The sequence below is a fragment of the Budorcas taxicolor genome, chromosome 13 (genome assembly GCF_023091745.1).
Source record: "Budorcas taxicolor isolate Tak-1 chromosome 13, Takin1.1, whole genome shotgun sequence".
NCBI classification, from domain to species: Eukaryota; Metazoa; Chordata; class Mammalia; order Artiodactyla; family Bovidae; genus Budorcas; species Budorcas taxicolor.
In genome coordinates this window covers 77,813,531-77,833,738 of record NC_068922.1, presented here as the reverse complement: position 1 = coordinate 77,833,738, position 20,208 = coordinate 77,813,531, and the positions used below count along the sequence as shown (strand labels likewise).

The following is a 20,208-nucleotide window of genomic DNA, read 5'->3' as shown; positions in this document are numbered from 1 at the left end:
TCCAGGGAAAATAATTCTACAGGACAGTTTGGAATGGAGTGAACACATTCACAACCATTTTTGATTTTTAAAATGCAAATTTTTATTAAAGAAACAGAAATTTAACTTTGCTTCAGTCTGGTAACATAATTGATACTGTTATAATTTGAAGATCTTGATGGTATATATATTGTTTTATTTTTAGGTATTCCAACTTAAGACAATATTGGTTTGCAAATATAATCAAGTACTTTGGGGGATTATGGAAAAGATTCACTCAATTCCAGACAGCAAAGCTTCCCGAGGACGCTGAGAAACCACTTGAGCATGCCTTTACTGTGTCAGTTTGACTCTGGATTTCTTGGCAGGAGAGCATTTACCGCGACTGGAAACCCAGGTCCCATCAGGTGTCCCTACCCCACTTCCCTGCATGAGCTCTAAGAATGTAAGGTTTTCAAGGTTTTTCAAAGATATTTTCCTTACCTGACCCAGAAAGTAAATTCCTCCACCTACTACAAAAGCGGAAATTGCTGTACCAAAAACAGCAAATAGGGTGATGGAACCAATATTTTGAAAGAAATTACCCTGTTTGAAAGAGCAGAGATGAGAGAAATGATTAGAAAGGCTCAGTGAAGTCATGGACCCCACAACTGGCCCTCCTTATATGCTTGAATCTCTGTAAAGGGCACCGTCACCTCGCGGGGTGGGCAAGCTGGAAACCTGGGTGCCCTCCCTCACCCCCACCTGCAGTGCAGTCAGTCCTGCGGCATCTGCCTTCCCCACGTCACTCACATCTCTCTGCTTGTCTCCGCTGCCCCTGCCAGCGACCATCATCTCTCCCCTGGACTACTGCACAGCTTCTGTTTATAATAAGTCTCAACCATCCCTGGCCTTGCCCTCTGCTCTTCAAGGGCTTCCAGAATGATCTTTGCAAAAGATAAATCTGACAGTGCTGCCTTCATTCTGACCCCCGTTTCCACTGAAAACACACATAAAACGCAACCAAAGCCTGGATGGTTCGATCCCTTCAAAGTCTCCAACCTCCCCTGTGTTCTCTGGGTTTCCAGTCACACTGGTACCTTTTTTTCCCTAGTTTCTCAAATCTGGCTGTGCTAGGTCTTAGCTGCCGTACACGGGATCTTAGATCTCCATTGTGGCATGCAGAATCTTTAGTTGCAGCATGTGGGATCCAGTTCTCTGACCAAGGGACGGAACCTGGGCCCCCTGCACTGGGAGCTCAGGATCTGAGCCCCTGGGCCACCAGGGAAGTCTCTTCACTGGGAGCTTTTTGTTCTTCAAATACATTGTCATACTCTCTGGGCTTGGACCACCCTTCCTTCCCCTCTGCCTAGTGAACTTTCATCATCCAAAGACTTCAGGACATTTTTTACTTTCCCTGAGGGAAGCCTTCTCTGATCCCTCCGCCAAGTCAGATCGCAGCCTATGTTCTCGATGCACAACGCCTCTTCTCCTGGTAGAACTTGATGCGGCTGAAATGTGACATTTACTTACGTCATCACCTGACTGCTATCTGTCCTGCCCACTAGGCTGCAGGCTCGGGGGGCGGGGGGCAATGACCACATCCGCTCCGGTACGACACAGTCACTGGCATATGCCTATCAGATGGATGATGCCCAGTGAACAGGTACTGAAGGAATTAACTGTGTTTCATGTCTGATCAAAGTCCAAAGTCTATATAATGATAACTTTTTCAATTAATTAAGAAGAGGTACATTACTATAAAGAATATCAAGATAACAGGTTATACTATCAGAAACTCCTTTCTGCTGTCCACATCTTTGAAGCAATTTTATTCCACTCTATTAGTGAAATCGCAGAAGGCAATGGCACTCCACTCCAGTACTCTTGCCTGGAAAATCCCATGGACAGAGGAGCCGGGTAGGCTGCAGTCCATGGGGTTGCGAAGAATTGGACACGACTGAGAGACTTCACTTTCACTTTTCACTTTCATGCACTGGAGAAGGAAATGGCAGCCCACTCCAGTATTTTTGCCTGGAGAATCCCAGGGACGGGGGAGCCTGGTAGGCTGCCGTCTATGGGGTCGCACAGAGTCGGACACGACTGAAGCGACTTAGCAGCAGCAGCAGCAGCAGCAGCATTAGTGAAATAGAGTGAAATAAATATGACGAATATATTCCCATCTATACTTTACAGCATTTAAGAGAAAATAACTGAGTCCAAGCAGTAGTAACATCTTTCACATATCCATTAAAGTTAAGAAAAACAAGCTGTTTATTAGAATCCTGTGGACTCTACTTAGGGACAAGGCCAGGGAATCTTGATGGCCTTTGACTGTGGGCCTGAGCAAGGAATCCCTTTTTTTTCTTTTCAGTCAGAAATTGTCAAGCCACAGACAAAAGGAACTGATACTTTTTTTCTGGCCACATCATGCAGCTTGTGGGATCTTAGTTCTCTGGCGAGGGACTGAGCCTGGTCCTTGGCAGTGACAGCACCGAGTCCTAACGGCCGGACTGATACTTTAAATCTACAGACTGTCCTCACTCCACACGGAGAGCCCACTAAGCCTATCTCCTTCAGGAAGTATCTTTGCTTTATTTTTTGCAATTTTGATTTGGCTGCCCACGATCTGACATTCAATTACTTTGGCATATCAATCTTTAGCACACAAAGAACTTTCAAGTAACTTAAGGCAAACACATTGATTGGGTTCTTTCCTAAACAAAAGACTTTCATCTATGAGATTTTCTTTGCAAAGAGCTGTTTTTTTTTTTTTTTTTAAGAACAGATTACACTAACTCTTGGTCTGTTTGTGTGTGTTTAGTTGCTAAGTCATGTCTAACTCTGTGACCCCATGGACTGCAGCACCCAGGCTTCCCTGTCCTTCACTATCTTCCGGAGTTTGCTCAAATTCATGTCCATTGAGTCGATGATGTCATCCAACCATTTCATCTTGTGTCACCCCCTTCTCCTCTTGTCCTTAATCTTTCCCAGCATCAGGGTCTTTTCCTGGTGCTTTCCAGGTGGCTCAGATGGTAAAGAATCCACCTGCAAGGCAGGAGACCCAGGTTCGATCCCAGGGTCAGGAAGATCCTCTGGAGAAGGGAATGGGTACCCAATCCAGTATTCTTGCCTGGAGAATTCCATGGACAGAGGAGCCTGGCATGCTATGGTCCATGGGGACAGAGAAGCCTGGTGGGTTACTGTCCATGTGGCTGCAAAAAGTCAGACATGACTGAGCGACTAACACTTTTGTCTGTTTACAAGGATCTAATTCTGCTATAACTTATGTAGTTGGCTAATATTAATCTGGATATTGAAAATTTACCAAAATTCAATTTACCCCACTATAAAAACTTCCCTTTGCTACATAAGGCAAATTCATCTGCTTCTTTCTGATATAATTAATGTTCTATTCTTTATATGATACTAATAATTCAAAGAACCAAATAGCTGCCTACCTAATGCATATCAACCGATGATAATTGTACGGAAATTTTTAGTCCAAACCCAAATTCACACCGGCAAATACAGCAATATTAAAATAAAACAAAGGCAGCTTCCTGTTCTTTAGGGAAAAGTGCAGGCAGTGGACAGAAGTCTCTAAATTCACACTTTCCACTCACATCAGTCCCTTTCACATCAACTGTCACATTTCTGCTGGAAAGTCATCTTCAAAGAATTTTTCTCTCAAGAAACTATTTTCCTCAAATTCTGAATAAGTTTATTTCCCTCTACTCCAAAAAAATTAAAAGATAAAAACTTTACATGTGCTAATATAGTAACGAGTGTCATGGTTTTAAATCAAACAATCATTTTCGGGAGTTCCAGTTTAGCGGTTAGGACTCCATGTCTCACTGCCGAGGGCTCAGGTTCAATCCCTGGTCGGGAAACTAAAATCCCACACACCGAGCAGCACACTAAAAAGAATATAATATGCACATCGCTTTCTTCAGTACTGCTGTGAAGTATTTTCACATTCTGCTCTCAGTTCTTCCAAGATTTGTCCACAAAATTAAAGAGTAAAAGACACTCACCTTCCAATCCTTCTTGCTTATTTTTCTAACAATTATCTGATGTCAGTTTTCTAAGATATAGGATTTTTTTAAACGTTAAATTTCTTTTTCTTTTTTTTCTTTTGGTTAATACACAGTAAAATGGTAACTAAAAAAATCTGTACTGAACATCTTAAGTTTGCTTTACTATTCAGGAGGAAAACTAAAGATTTAATTTGTATGTTTTTATCAAAACTCTCATGACAAATTTAATTCTCAAGTTTATTATGTTATAAACATTATTTAATTTTTATTTATTTTTAATTGGAGTATAATTGCTTTACAATGTTGTGTTAGTTTCTGCTGAACAAAGTGAAACAGCTATATGTATAAATATATCCCCTATTAAATTCTTATTAATAATAACATTGCCTAGAGGCTCTGATTCTTTTTGATTTCCTGGATTGAAGCTCGCCAGGCTCCTCTGTCTATAGGATTTCCCAGGGAAGAATACGGGACTGGGTTGCCATTTCCTTCTCCAAATAATTAGTCAGGTTATAACAGATAATACAAGAAGCACTACCAATTATTTAATGTGGTGAGTGGTGAGTTGCTGACATTCTTTCATCTAATGTAAATCTCAAAGCAACCTAGGAGGTAGGGGTTTGGGGATCTTTTTGTTTGTTATTTTAAAATTTCTACTCTACTCAAAACGGGGCATCCCCCGTGGCTCAGTAGCAAAGACTCCACCAGCAGCGCAGGAGCCGCAGGAGCCGTGGGTTTGATCTCTGGGTCAGGATTATCTCCTGGAGGAGATCTCCAGGATGACAACCCACTCCAGTATTCTTGCCTGGAGAATCCCATGGACAGAGGAGCCTGGCGGGCTACAGTCCACAGAGTCGCAGTCGGATACGACTGAAGCAACTTAGCACACAGGCACTACTCAAAAGGAACCCATAGGGGGCAGCACATGACTAGACCCGGGTCTCTGGGTCCAGAATCCAGGCTCTTCCCCTCTCCAAGGACAGGCCAAACCTCAAGTCCTTCCAACCCTCAAATTTTTTAAAAATCACATTTACAAAATAACTGCTGTACTACTAGTATTTTAAGTTGAATCACCTTATTTCAAAACTTAAATACACGAATACTTTAAAAGAACTCACAAAGAAAAGCCTAGGGTACACAAAGTGAGAAGCTCCTGCCCAGGCAGAAAGAGCCCCACGGAAGCTGGAGGACAGAGACCAGAAATGTCAGACCAAAGCAGAGAACCGGGCAGGGCCAGATGCTGCGCTGCAGGGTCGGGAGCCAAGAATGGGCACAGCAACTGTGGGAGTCAGCGATCGGGCCAGAAGGAGGTGGAAGCCTCGGGGGAAGGTCGCACTCTCCTCTGGAGAGGAGAAGCAGGGCCAGGGAGGGGGTGGGAAGGAATGGGATGGGGGCTTAAGTCGGGTGTCTGAAGGGTGGGTGAGCCCAAGGAGGGAGAGAGGGAGAAACAGGAGCGGGAGAGAACCAGCAGGCCCGGGGCACCCGTCCTGTCATTGCAGGACACAGTCTGACTTTTTAACATCGGTCACTCTGCCTCCAAGAGGAGTCAGTATAACAGCCACGTGCATTAAAATCACTTTGGGAGACTTTTCTTGTGGTCCAGTGTATAGAAATCCACCTTCCAATGCAGGGGATGTGGGTTCGATCCCCGCTCGGGGAGTCAAGATCCCATAGACCTCGCGGTAACTAAGTCTTTGTGCCGCAACTACTGAGCGTCAACTAGAAAGAAGCCAGTGCACCGCCACAGAAGATCCACGTGCCACAATGACAATCCCGCGTGCAGCAACTGAGGGCTGGCGCGGCCAAATAAATACATGTTTCTAAAAAGATCACTTTGGTCATCTCTAAGCAAAGAACCCCTCTAAGGAAAACACTAGTAAGCCACACTGCCTGAAACCATGAAAGCAGCCCACTGATCGTGTCTGCTCCTCTTCACAAGTCAGGCGTGATGGTCCAGCTTCCACCTCATATCCCAAGCTGTTCACACAGAGCCACCGCTGCTAAATTAACACCCAAGCTTCTAAGGAAACACAGGGAGTCACCCAGACCAAAAGCACTAATGCGTGCCCAAGTCTTACCTTGTGCAACGAATATCCTGACTCAAATATAATAGGTGGAAGCAAGAGGAGGAAAAACATATTTGGACGAAACATTTCTTCCTCCTGTAAACATAAAATGGGTATTTTCAGGGGCATGGGATTAAGAAATAAATCCATCAGTGAAGGGCCAAAGTCATTCTTCTCTTGGAACCTGGCCCAGTGGAAACATACAAAGTTTAAATCACCACCTGATGATAAAAGCAAACAAAAGCAGTGACAAAACAAACAAACAAAGACCTCAAAAGAAAACCTATATGTAAAAATGTAGAACAAATGATTTTTAAAGGTGCCCAGAAAAATAAACAGCAGAATGAACTGCTTCCAAATGTACAGCAGTAGGCTCTTCATTGTACTAAGGAAAGTAAATTAATTTTAATATAGAAAACATTTCAATTCAAAAAGAACATTTTCAAAATCAAGTCCACAAATTGGAATTCCTCCAGGGAAAAGGTAAAAGCCCTAAAACAATTCACTCAGAGGGAGGGTAAACCCCACTCATGTTTAAAACAGCCCTGCCTTTTCTCTGCTTATCATAGACAACTATGCCATGTTCCTAAATCTGACTGTGATGAAACAGTTCTCACCTGATGCCCCTGCAACTTGGGACATGGCTATAAAGTGAGCCCCTTGCCACGCTTTCAGATTCAAATATTAAGTACCATTATGAAATATATTTTGAGAATATGAATGTCTTCAGGGGCAAAGTTACTGTAACTTTGGGGGGATGAAATAATAATTTCATCCTCTACATTAATACAGCTCTCTTCTTACAAACCTATGGAAAGAAGGAAGGAAGGGACAAAGGAAGGAAAGAAGCTCCAACTGTGGCGGATTGGAGGTAAAATACACACTGGTTCTTAAACCCAAATGATGACAGGTAATACAGCCTATTTAAAACTGCAAAATCAGGACCTTTTCAAAAGAAAATTCCCAAGCCACAATCTTGACAGTCTGATTTCTTGTCAAAATCCCTAGTCAAAAGAATGATAAATGTACCCTTACAAATGTATGGCTGTTACCATAAAGACTTAAAATGACATTCGAAAAAGGCTCAAAATAGAAGCAAATGATGACTTCTGAAAATGTCTGGTTTTTTTTTTGGACAGGAAATAGCATTTATTGGTGAGCATGATTAAGGAGGGGACAGCGCTGATGCTCATGAGTGCAGGGCCCGCCATTTGTCCAGGGGACCACGATTAGGGATGTATTTGACCCCACAGCCATCTGGGGTGAGTCGCTTTTCTGCCACCATGTTCTCAAATTCATCCGCGTTGAATCTGGTAAATCCCCACTTCTTAGAGATGTGGATCTTCTGGCGGCCAGGGAACTTGAACTTGGCCCAACAGAGGGCTTCAATCACATGTTCCTTGTTCTGCAGCTTGGTGCGGATGGACATTACGACCTGGCCAATGTGGACCCTGGCCACTGTGCCCTGGGGCTTTCCAAAGGCACCGTGCATACCTGTCTGGAGTCTATCAGCTCCAGCGCAAGACAACATCTTGTTGATGCGGATGACATGGAAGGGGTGGAGCCACACTCGGATGCGAAAACCATCTTTGCCACAGCTTTTCACCATGTACTTGTTGGCACAAATATGGGCAGCCTCCAGGGCTTCAGAGGAGAGCTGCTCATACTCATCTGACACCATGTGGCCACAGAGTGGGAACTCATCCACTTTGGCCTTCTTACGCCCCAAGTCAAAGATGCGAATCTTAGCCATCAGGGACACCTCAGCAGAAGCGGGACTTTGGGTACAGCTTATTCTTACAATACCGGTAACACCGGGCAGGGCGGTGGCCCATGGCGACACCAGGATCTTCAGTGGTGTGCCAAAGGGAAAGAAAATGTCTTATTAAGTCTTAAAATAACAGCCTGTATAACAAGCTCACAACTCACACTGGGGCCATGTCAAAGAAATGGGCCGACCTCTGTGATTTGTGGGGCACCCTACTTGCAGGCTCTGTGTGGTAGGACCACAGCAGAGACTCTTGGAGTTTCAGAAACTACACTTCTCCTGGGAGAAAGGAGAGCCCGCCTGCAGTAGGCTCACAGCATCCTCGGTCCCCAGGTCATGTCCACCTGGAACCTCCAAATACGACCTGATTGGAAAATAGGGTCTTTGCAGATGGAATTAAGGGCAGAATCCAGTTGAGATCTTGCTGGATTAGGTGGGCCCTTGAATCCAATGAGAGTGTCCTTAAAAGAGACAGAAAATGACACTTAGACACAGAGATGAAGGCACGTGAGGACAGACTGAGGCAGAGAGAGGAGTTACGCTGCCACAGCCAAGGAATGCCCGGGACCACCAGAAGCTAGAAGAGGCAATGAGCAATTCTCCCCGAGGGCCTGGATTCGCTTCCTTGAGGGAGTGTGGCCCTGCCAACACCTTGAGTCCAGACTTCTGGCCTCTAGAACTATGCCTGAACAGTCTCTGCTGTTTCAAGCCACTCAATCTGTGGTAATCTGTTACAGAAGCCACAGGAAACACACACGCCACCTGATGGGGAACAGTGTTACGAAAAGATCCCAGGTTCCTTTGAGCAACATCTCCCCTAAAGTGGTCTGAGGTGGTACTTGAGCAATGTGTGTCAAATACCACCGACCCCACAGACTGAGAAAGTCAGCCCTTTCAGACTCTTTTTGAATCCCAATTAAGTCAGATGCATCAGTCTGAGGCTGCGGTGTTAAGCCTCTCTCCAATGTGCTGATCCCTCTTTTTGACAAAGAGGGCAGGCGTGGCCTCAGAGGCTTCAGCAAGCAAATGTACTACTGTTTTTAAATTTATAAAAACAATTTTGGTTTCCCACTTCAAACAGTATTATAAAGTTTCCTTATTTAAAATAAACATTCACCAATGTTCATAGCAGCATTATTCATGACAGTCAGAAGGTGGAAACAAACCCGGGCCCATCCACAGATGAATGGATAAACAAAGTGTGGTATGTGCCTACCATGGAATATTATTCAGCCATAAAAAGGAAAGAAGTGATGCTACAGGTTACAGCGTGGATGAACTTTAAAAACATCACGGTAAAGAAAATAAGCTAGATGCAAAAGAACAAATATTGCATGATTCCACTTATTTGAGGTTCTAGAATAGTTAACTTCATAAACACAGAAAGTGGAATAGGGGCCACTAAAAAAACAGAAAATGCTAAAAAAAAAAAAACACAGACAAGCAGAAAGTGGAACACAAAGCAGGTAAAGAGGAATGGGGAATTGTTTAATGGGTAAGGTTTCTGTCTGGGATGATGAAAAATGCTCTGGGAATAAACAGTGGTGACGATTAAATAACACTGTGAATGTATTTACTGCCACTGAACTGTACACTTAAAAGATCGCTCAAATGCTAAATTTTATGTTCTCATTTTACCACAATAAAAGCTTTTAAAAAACTGCTGTAAAAATGCACGTACATAAACAAGCAGGCTGACTTAAAGAAATATATTAAGCATATGACAACAAAGGTAGAAGGCCTGCCAGCAGGAGAGCTTGGAAACAGAGCAACACGGGAAGAAAGCACCGCTCCATCACTGTTCTTCTTCCCTCCCACCGCTCCCCCCAGCGCCAGGTTTCCCAACAGGCCCTGCTTCTTACTGCGGCTTTCCACAAGCACCGGCTCCTCTGCAGAGCCTGCCCTACTGCCTTCGCCTAACAACCTCACCCTTTTCTGAGGCCAAGCACTGGCTGCCTGAATGTGGTTCACTTGTCTATACTATTAAATGTTACTATTCTTTAACTTGAAAACCAACCCCCACTGAAAAATATATTTAATAACTCTGAAGCACAGAAGATTAAAAGATAACTCTTATCGTCCCGCTCAGAGCAGGCCCACTCCCTCACAGACTTCCCTGGGCTACCCCGCAGTCCCTAGGGAGCAGCTGCACTCAGCGGGGAGAGTGTGGGCCGGGGCGGGGAGAGCTTCCGCTTCCTCCAGAGATGCCAGAAATTCACATTTTTACATGAAACTTCTAGAATTTTATATAGATTAATAATATTTAAAAGAAAACTAATGATCTTTTTAAACTGGTTTTAAATTGATTCCAATTTTGATCAACTGATTTTAAATCAAACAAAATGTGTCGGGGGTGGTATTACACATCAGGCTCTATCCAGGGTAAGAGCAGAGAAAGGGTGTACGGTCTGTGCTCCCTGCCCGAGAATGAGCCACTGTGAGGAGGTTAAAGTGAACCAGTTGCAGGAAGGCCAAGCTTTATACGCAACGCGCTCCAGTGGGGCCTGCCCAGTCCCTTCCCAGGCGGAGGGGAGTTCTAGAAATATTCCGAGCTCAATACACATACTGGGAATTCATTTAACACATACAATATGTCCTGAATACTATTATTATTTTATAAATGTAGCCTTTCTCTTTCTTATTGGAGTATAGTTGATGTACAACATTGTGTTTGATTCTGATGTAAACTGACTCAGTTTTAAATATATATGCATATATATATATTATTTTTCACATTCTTTTCCATTATAGATTATTACAGGATACTATTATTTATAAGTTTCAAACTGCATTTTACCTCAGACTATGAGGCTCATTTTGCAAATTTTATACTCTATAGTTCCACAAGTAAATTTATCTTCACACCTAGGAGCTGGCTCAAAGTAGGGGGGGCTCAAATGTATATTTTTATCATACAGTTCTTTAAATATTTTGAAATGGACCTTCTTTCGCTTCACAAAACCAGTTTTGCTAAGCTTCCTACTCAAGTTTCAGTCAGTCCGTGGCCCACAGACGATGGTCACACGCTAACGACCCCGAGGGAACGGAAGGGTATGAACATCCACCAAGTGATGGCAGCGTGGTGTGGAGGAGAAAATACAGAGCACGCACACCAGGGGGCCTGGACGCAAGGGCCGGCTCCACTGCTCTCCAGCTCTGCGACGCCGGACACGTCCCGACCCCCGGAGGTCACTTTCTTCACCTGTGAAGATGGAGATAATGTGAGGTCCATCCAACTCCACGGCTGTCATGAGGATGACAGGAGCTGGTGTGTAGAGCATTCTCTAAGGTCTACAGCGCTGGATAGGTAAGCCTCATTAGCTGCAGTCGTTAGAATAGAATCAGGAGAAACCAACACTGTTCAGCATTTAACGCTGGTTAGAGGGCTCTATACAGCAAGGGCTTTGCTGGCAGCTCCGCTGGAAGCTCAGATGGCGGTTCAGCTGGCGGCTCAGACGGTAAAGAACCCGCCTGCCATGCAAGAGGCCTGGGTTCGACCCCTGGGCTGGGAAGGTCCTCTGGAGAAGGGAATGGTCACCCATTCCAGTATTCTTGCCTGCAGAATTCTATGGACAGAAAAGCCTTGCGGGCTATAGTCCATGGGGTCACAAAGAGTCAGACATGATTGAGTGACGAGCATACAGCAAGGTAATCTTAAGACTGTGAAAATGCACACAAATAACAAAACATGGCATTGAATGCTTCTTAACTCAAAACAGAGATTTATGCTTTTTCAGAAAACTCAGATGTAAAGAGATCAACCCTAACCTACTAAAATCAATGGGACAATATAAACTTCATAGACAGTCAAGTAATGATAAGAAGGCCACCATAACCTTCACTGTCACTAAAACTAAGAACCAATCAAAATTGTACTTATGTTAAAAAAAGAACAGTTGGGTAAACCTACCTTCCAATTTGCCAGTTTTTTAAACTCTATAACTTTTATAACTGCTCCCATGAGAATACCTAGAAGAGAAAATGTAAAGATTAACAAAAAATTAAAGCTATAAGAAAGATTTCTTGAGTTTATTATTCTAAAGAAACTGATTACTATTACGTCTCTCAGTAGCTTTTATGAATTTCTGCAAGTTTTGTGTCTGAAAACATAAGAATGGAAATTAGTGTGGAGTTTTACAAATCATATGAGTTTCCACCTGCATCTCAGGCAAACTTCCCATAACAAAGTCTACAAAAATCTGGGGGTGGGGAGGAGGGGGTGGAGAGGGGCAAAAAAAGCTTTATAAAACAAGACCAAAGGGTAGTTTGCCTGGCATGGAAGACTTAACACTGCTCATTTTTGCTTTATCCGCTCATTTTCAATGTAAAATGGCAGAAAGCTAAATTTGCCCTGTTACTGCTTATTCCTATCATTTTCACAAAGGAATTAAAGAGCACGTTCTCAGGCTCAGATGGCAGCGCCATGTAGAGTACTTAGTTAGAGATAAAGTCCTGATGCTGAAAATAACCTGAAGGAAAGGTTCTGTGAAATTCCTGGAATAAAACAAACCATCTAAGTTCAGGCGTGTCTCCACAAAGCTGACAGGCTCACTGCTCTCTCATAAAGAACCCACTAAAAACAATTCTCGAAGAAGCGTCACAGGTACAACTTATGACTGCTCTGTCCCTCACTAGATAAATGATTCTTGACCCCGTGGGCACATCAGAATAGAATCAGCAGGGGAAATTTTTATAAAATAAAGACATCTGAGCAGAATTCGGGACCTTCCATACCACCATCTCTGGTACAGGGGATACAAAGTAAGGCTGAAGACCACCGTCTCAGACACTTAAAGACTTCCCCGGTGGCCCAGGGGTTAGGACGCCACGCTTCCAATGCAGGGGGTGCAAGGTGGATCCCTCGGACAGGGAACTAAGATCCCACATGCCTTGTGGCCAAAAAATAAATAAGAAAGACTTTTCTTTTTCCTAGAGGAAGAAGCTTTTCTCCATCAACAACAGAGAGCTGAAGAAACATACCTTATTGGGTGGGGGTGAGGGGAAAATATGAGAACAGTTTTATTGGGAGAAGAAGCTGCACAAATGCTGACTGTCATGGGGAAGGAGGGGTCTGAGGCGAAGAGAAGAAATAAGTTCATTTTAACTTTATAAATCTCTGTACTATTTGCACATTGTTATATGTTAATAAAACAACAATAAAACTTTTGATCAAATGGAGTAAGATAAAATCTGATCGATTTGCGCTATAAAGGGAATGATCATCAATGACATTTTCAGGGCAGTAACCATACATTCCTAGGGGCTTCCCTGGTGGCTCAGACAGGAAAGAATCTGCCTGCGATGCAGGGAACCTGGGCTCAGTCCCTGGGTCGGGAAGACCCCCTGGAGGAGGGAATGGCAACCCCCTCCAGTGTTCTCACCTGGAGAATCCTGGACAGAGGAGCCGAGCGGGCTACAGTCCACGGGGTCTCAAAGAGTCGGACACGACCCAGCAACTATCACCTCCACTTCCAATCAGACACTCACTTGCCATGTGGTATGAAAGCACCTATTCTAGTCTTTCTCAGAGTTCCCCAGTTGCTTCCTTTTTCTTATCTTTTTAAATCGTGTATATATTTTAAGGAGTTTACACACAAATTTTTTTTATTAACCAGATAGTTTATGAATCCTTTGTAAGACGTTATAAATAAGAAAAAAGAAAGAAATCCCACCCCGTCTAGCTCTCTGTCTCCCGTTCCAAGGTAACCAACTGTCTTGATAAGTCCGGGGAATATTCCAGCAGACCCTTTCTCCACCCTCTTACGTATTTATATTAACCACACACCTCTACAGTGTGTGTGTATCTGTACACACAAGGCACACCTGTATTTGTATAAAATGTACTGTATCTTTCTGTTATTTGCTATTTTGCTAAGTGTTAGGATCAGCGGTTACTACACACAGATCCGCCTCATTCCTTTTTAACAGCTCTACAGCATAGCATAAACACGCCAGAGGCTGAAGAGACACTTCTCCAAAGAAGGTACACAAATGGCCAATAAGCACAAGCAAAGACACCTCACATCCTTAGTCATCAGGGAGATGCAAATGAAAACCACAGTGATTCGTCAGTTCATACCGACTAGGATGGCTAGCATTGTTCAAAAAATGGAAAAATAACAAGTGTCGGCAAGGATGCAGAGAAATTGGGACACTTAATATTGAAATATCGACGGCGGGCATGTAAAAACGGCACAATTGCTATAGACAAGTTTGGCAGTTCCTCAAACAGTCAAAGTTACCATATGACCCAGCAATTCCACCCTAGAGAACAGAAAACTTGGATGTTCCTAACAGCTTTCTTAGCCCAGAGCGGGGAACCACCCAAATGTCCACCAACTGATGAGTGGATACACAAGGTGTAGTACATCCACAAATGGAATGTTATCTGGCGACACAGAGGAATAAACCACCGATGCATGCTGCGGTGTGGATGAGTCCTGAAAACATGCCAAGTAGAAGAAGCCAGACACAAGAGGCACCTTATATGAAATATTCAGAACAGGCATATCTACAGAGACAGAAATGTTTTCCTGGACAGTATTAGGGATGACAGCTAAAGGGTATGGGATTTCTTTGGGGGATGAAGCAATGTCCTAAAATTGCTGTAATGGTTGCACAACTCTGTGAATATATTATGCTAAATCCCTGAACTTTTATAGGGTTTAAAGGTTACAGTTAAATACACGTTACATTTGATGAGTAACTTGTATAGTGAATTATCTCTCATAAAATGATTACCCCTTTCCCACCCTCCAAAAGCCAGATTCTAATACCTATAATTCCCACGGTTCCAATTCATATGAAATGTCTAGAACAGACAAATGTAGAGATAGGAGGGAGGTTAGCGGTTGCCAGGGGACAAGGGAAGGGGAAGATGAGGAGTGACTGCTAATGTGTAGGGAGTATTTTTTTTTTAATAAACGTATTTCTTGTTGGCTGTGTTGGGTGTTTGCTGCTGCACGGGCCTCTCATTGCAGTGGCTTCTCCTACTGTGGAGCAGGGGCTCAGCACCTGTGTCTCCCGAGCCCCAGAGCGCAGGCTCAACAGCTGTGGGGCACGGGCTTAGCTGCTCTGGGGCATGTGGGATCTCTTCAGGTCAGGGATCGAACCCGTGCCTCCTGCACTGGCAGACAGACTCTTCACCACTGAGGCACCAGGGAAGCCTCAGAGAGTATCTTTTTGAGGGGATAAGAATGTTCTGGAATTAAGGAAGATAGTAGTGAGGTTGTGCAACCCTGTGGATATACTTAAAAGCACTGAACTGTACACTTTGAAATTTATGGTATGTAAACTCTACTTAAAATTTTTTTTTAATTTTATGGAAGCAGAGTTGATATACAATGTCATGTTATTTTCAGGCATATAGCACGTGATTCAGTTATAGACATATATATTGTTTTTCAGATTCTTTTCCCTTACAGGTTATTATAAAATACTGAGTATAGTTTCCTAGGCTATACGGCAGGTCCTTGTTGGCTATTCACTTTATTTATAGTAGTGTGTGTTAATCCCAATCTTCTAATTTATCCCTCCCCCTGTATTTTTTGAAAGTTTCCTCCCATGATGGCTATCTCCAGCTGTTGACCATTAACAGCTGCAGTGAGCACGCATATACACGGCTCTTTGTGAGTATTTATTTCCCTAGGGCAGATCCAGAGACAATGAATGGCATGAGCATTTTTATCTCTGAAACTGTTGCCAAACTATCCTCCAAAGTGGTTATGAGAATTTAAACCTCTGCTCCAAAGCATCCTCACCAACCCTGGAAAATCATCGGCCTCTTCTGCCAATCAGACAGGTGAGAAACCGTACTTTTACGGTTTCATTCTGCATTTACAGCGCATTCTGCACTCAGCAACTGTTCCTGATTACAAGGGAAACTGATCCTTTTTCCATGATTTCAGACTTCATTTTCAAAGCTAGTGTATTTTTTTGTTGTTGTTGCTGTTATTAAAACCTCAACTTTCTTTTTCCCTTGTAAATGTATACCAAACTTTAATACTTACAATAAATGCTTTTGTAATTACACATGAAGCAATCACCTTGGAGAATCAGTGATTATTCCAATGCCTAAGCTTGTTTCTGTATTACTATTTATGAGGAACTGGAAGCTTTGTAAAATACAGTATGATGTCATTATTACCACTAATACTATTACACGAGTAATCCTTTGAAGTGTCCTAGGACTTCACTATGGTGTAGCATCAAATTGGCCAACTCCTCCTTTACCTTTTGAGATTGAGGTTCAAAGTTAGGTCAAATCAATCTAGTATACAGAAGAAATTAATTTATATCACACAACCAGACACCCTAGAAATAAACCCTAGCTGCAGTTTTGTACATCCCTATCAGTAAACAGAATTTGAGCATGCATCTCCAAGTTACAAATTTTTATTTTATTATTACTAAAAAGGGCTTCCCTGGTGGCTCAGAGGTTAAAGCGTCTGCCTGGAATGCGGGAGACCTGGGTTCAATCCCTGGGTCAGGAAGATACCCTGGAGAAGGAAATGGCAACCCACTCCAGTTCTCTTGCCTGGAGAATCCCATGGAGGGAGGAGCCTGGTAGGCTACAGTCCATGGGGTCGCAAAGAGTCGGACACGACTGAGCAATAAGGAAGGAAGATTACTAAAAGAGCGCTACCTCATCACTGTATTTTAAAATAACAGGAATTCTGTGGCAGTCCAGTGGTTAGGACTCTGCGCTTTCACTGCCGAGGGCCCAGGTTCAACCCCTGGTCTGGGAAACTAAGATCTCACAAGCTGTGCAGTGCAGCCAAAAATAAATAAATAAAATAACACCAGAAGTAGAGACTGTGAAAGAGACCCAAATTAAATAGAAATATAAGTTCTAATATCTCCTTTTGCCCCAATGAATCTTCATACATACACCTGATTATGGATACCACTAGATTAATTCAAAGGATCAGGAGCAATTCATAATTATTTGTTGAGCCCCTTCTCCCAGGTTTTGTGATATCTTTAAAAAAAAAAAATTATTTGGCTACACCAGGCCTTAGTCGCAGCACGCAGGATCTTCGATCTTGGCTGTGGCATACAGGATCTAGCCCCCTGGCCAGGGATCGAACCCAGGCCCCTGCACAGTGAGTGCGGAGTCTTAGCCACTGGACCACCATGGAAGTCTCCACTTTAAGTCATTTTTAATCCTCGAGAGAATGCTTCAGGCAGGAAGGCTCAGAGAGTTCACCCAGCTTTTCTGACAGCTCAGGGCCAGCGAGTGACAGTGGACGGCTGGCTCCCGGGTGCATTCTACCACCTCCTGAGGCTGACACGGGTAGAGCGCACCACGGCAGCCCACCTGCCCTGCTGCCACAGACTAACACCCCTCCTTCTCTCTACCAGGGTGCACTGCTGCTCTACCATCACCACTGTAGACCACGAGTGCTCCTGAATATGAGCATTATCGGAAAACGCTTAACATATGTCAAGTATAACAATCAGGTTACAAAACAGGATGTAGGACATGATCCCAGTTCCCTTAAAAAAGTAGAAATGTATGTATGTATATATGTGCACACACACGTATTTATTTGCATTGTGTTAAAAAGAAACACACACACACTGCAGTGTTAGGCACTGTCCTGCAGTGTACAATGTATATCACTTCAGGTCATTCTCACCATTACCCTACAAGGTAACAGACCATAACAACATAAATGATAATAATATTAATAACAGCACGTAACAGTTACTGACTACTTAGCACGTAGGCATTAGACTAAGTGATTTCTACGCCTTGCCCTGTTTAGTATCGTCAGTCCTATGAAGCAAAGGCACTGTCACCTGCATTTTACAGAAAAGGAAACCAAAGGCCAAGGACCAGCACCACCCAGCTAGTAAAGAGCAGGTCTAGACTTGTTTTAAAACTTGAAAGCTCCAAGAGAGTCTGCAGTGAAAACTTAAGTCTCTGTCCTATCCTGGCTTCTTTTCTCCTTTTTGGAGGCCACCAATGTTACCAGTTTCTTGGTTATACTATACATTTCTGCTGAGTGTCTGTACATTTAAAACCATATACATGCGAGAGGCTTCCCTAGTTGCTCAGTGGTTAAAAAAAAAAATCCACCTGCCAATGCAGGAGGCACAGGTTTGATCCCTGATCCAGGAAGATCCCACACACATGGAGCAACTGAGCCTGTGCGTCACACCCACTGGGCCTGTGCTCTGTGTCCAGGAGATGCAACGACTGGGCCCGCGTGCCGCAACTACTGAGGCCCGCGTGCCCTGGAGCCTGTGTTCCGAAACAAGAGGCCACGGCAGTGAGAAGCCCAAGCCGCGCAACTAGAGGACAGTGCCGCGCTTGCCACAAGGAGAGAAAAGCTTGTGCAGCAAGAGAGACCCAGCATAGCCAGAAAGAAACAGAATTTAAAAATCAAACCAAACCATATACGTGCACAGGCATTCACGTGTGACACAAATTTTAAGTTAAATGGCAGTGCGGTATCAACTTTTTTAACTTACCACTACCTCTTAGAAACTACTCATATCAACACAGAGCTTCCTCAGGCTTTCTGCGTTTTCAGTGGCTAGTGCCTTCCACCGTGCCATCCAGTGATCCGCCCCTCGGAATGGACACACGGGTGTCTTCCAGGCTTCGCTCTCACTGCCACTCCCATCTGAGCAAACACGTCGTTTCCCATGTGTAAGGGTATCCACAGGCAAAACCCCTGCAAAAGGGGTTGCTGGGTCAAGCGTCCAGGCGTTTTAAACGTCTTAAAGAGCTTACCATGGTAAACCCCGGGCCATGGGGCCAGCCCAGTCCCCTGCACTGGGCCCAGCTGTGCGGCTCCTAAGGGCTCACAGCTGTCCCCTTGTCCAGACAACTGCCCTTAGCTGCCGCGAGGCACCTCATCTTGGAAGCTGTGCCAGCCCCACACTCGCTCACAGCCACTGACCACCTGATGAGGGTAGAGAAATCCCACCCCTTTGCCTGAAGGAAAGACAGAGGCTCCTGGGCAGACTTGCCCCAGAGCCGTGTACCGAGGCCAGGTGAGGGCTACGCTGAGGTCACACCCACCGTCTGGCGCGCTCCCTGCCCAGCCTGGTTGACTTCCTCCTTACAGACTTACTCCTAAAGAGCACCCCGCAATGCATGACCTGTCTCCAAGCCCGTCTCAGATTCTGCATTTAGGGAGCCACCTGGGACCACCAGTTCTTGGAGTGGGGTGGTCGCGGGAAGCACACTCGAAGAACGGGATTCTGGAGTTGGACCCCTCCACAGCTGCCCAGCAAAGGGCCCCAACACTGGAGGCAGAACCCTGCTCGTCCCTCACCGAGGGTAGCAGGGCCACTGCTGAGACTTTCACTTGTGGTGGACTGGGTCACGGCTGCTGGAGGAGGCAGGGGCTCATGTCACATCTCTGGTGTTAAAGAGGTTATGGCTGAAATAGTAGCTGTAAGAAAAGTAGCGGGACTTCCCCGGTGGTCCAGTGGTTAAGACTCCACACTTCCAATGCAGGGGGCACAGGTTTCATCCCTGGATGGGGATCTGAGATCCCACACGCTGCAGAGCAGCCAAAAAACAAAGACAAAGAGAGGAATTGCGGTTGTTGCTGAGTGCCACTGATGCTCTGAAAAGAGAACACGAAAGGCTGATACAATCACCAACCTCAAGCAAAGGGTGAGAGTCAGAGGGCCGCCTTGGCAGCACTGACATCGACCCTCATCTCCTGCAGTCGGACGGTCTCCAGAGCTGAAGACCAGGCAAGTCTGAACCGCAAGAGTGGCAGACCTTCAGAGAAAGGTGAACTCAGGAAGACACACCTCCCACACCTTCTCGGAGCAGGGCTCCGATACGGGAGAAGTGGGGTCAGACGTGTGGGTTGGGGAGCCTGGAGATGCACACAAGCACCTTTAACCTGCAGGTTCCTGTGGACCTTCCAGAACCTTCCAGAAGTGGCCCCACCACCCTGCTGGAATACAGAGTTCCCAGGCTACTTCAAGATTACACAGATGCCCCCAAATGAGGCCTTAGGCTAACTCCTGCTTCCTGTCATAATACAGCTCCCATGGACACAGACCATTCGGGTGTTCAGGACAACACACTGGTCCACTACTGACCTCATGCTAATCTAATAAGCACAACGTGGCAAGGAGATGTCTTGGTAAGACACAGATGCTTCAGAGGATGGAGACTTTTGGGGGCCTGCCCATCTGGGAAGTTTTCGGGGATCAAGTGGTCTGGAGCACACCAAGACGCTGCCTCCAAGTAAAGGACAAGGTCAGTAACTTCTACTCTAATAAAGAAGCACAGTGCTTGGGAGGCCTCCCCCAGGTTTTGGAGGCAACACATCCCACACTTGAGAAAACTATTCCCACCCATTCACTGGTGTTTAAGGGGCCGATGGTTTTGAGTGAG

At 44.7% G+C, this 20,208-nt stretch overlaps 1 protein-coding gene across 2 annotated transcripts in view; it reads right to left on the bottom strand.

Annotated features, from left to right (window-relative positions):
• Positions 1-20,208, bottom strand: part of SLC9A8 (solute carrier family 9 member A8) — a 71,296-nt gene that overhangs the window by 35,126 nt on the left and 15,962 nt on the right. For both annotated transcript variants that reach the window (XM_052650530.1, XM_052650531.1), the window contains exons 4-6: positions 11,743-11,801; positions 6,077-6,160; positions 463-564 (exon numbers count right to left, since the gene is read on the bottom strand). In XM_052650530.1, coding sequence (XP_052506490.1) covers positions 463-564; positions 6,077-6,160; positions 11,743-11,801 — 245 coding nt within the window. The remainder of the gene's footprint in view (positions 1-462; positions 565-6,076; positions 6,161-11,742; positions 11,802-20,208) is intronic.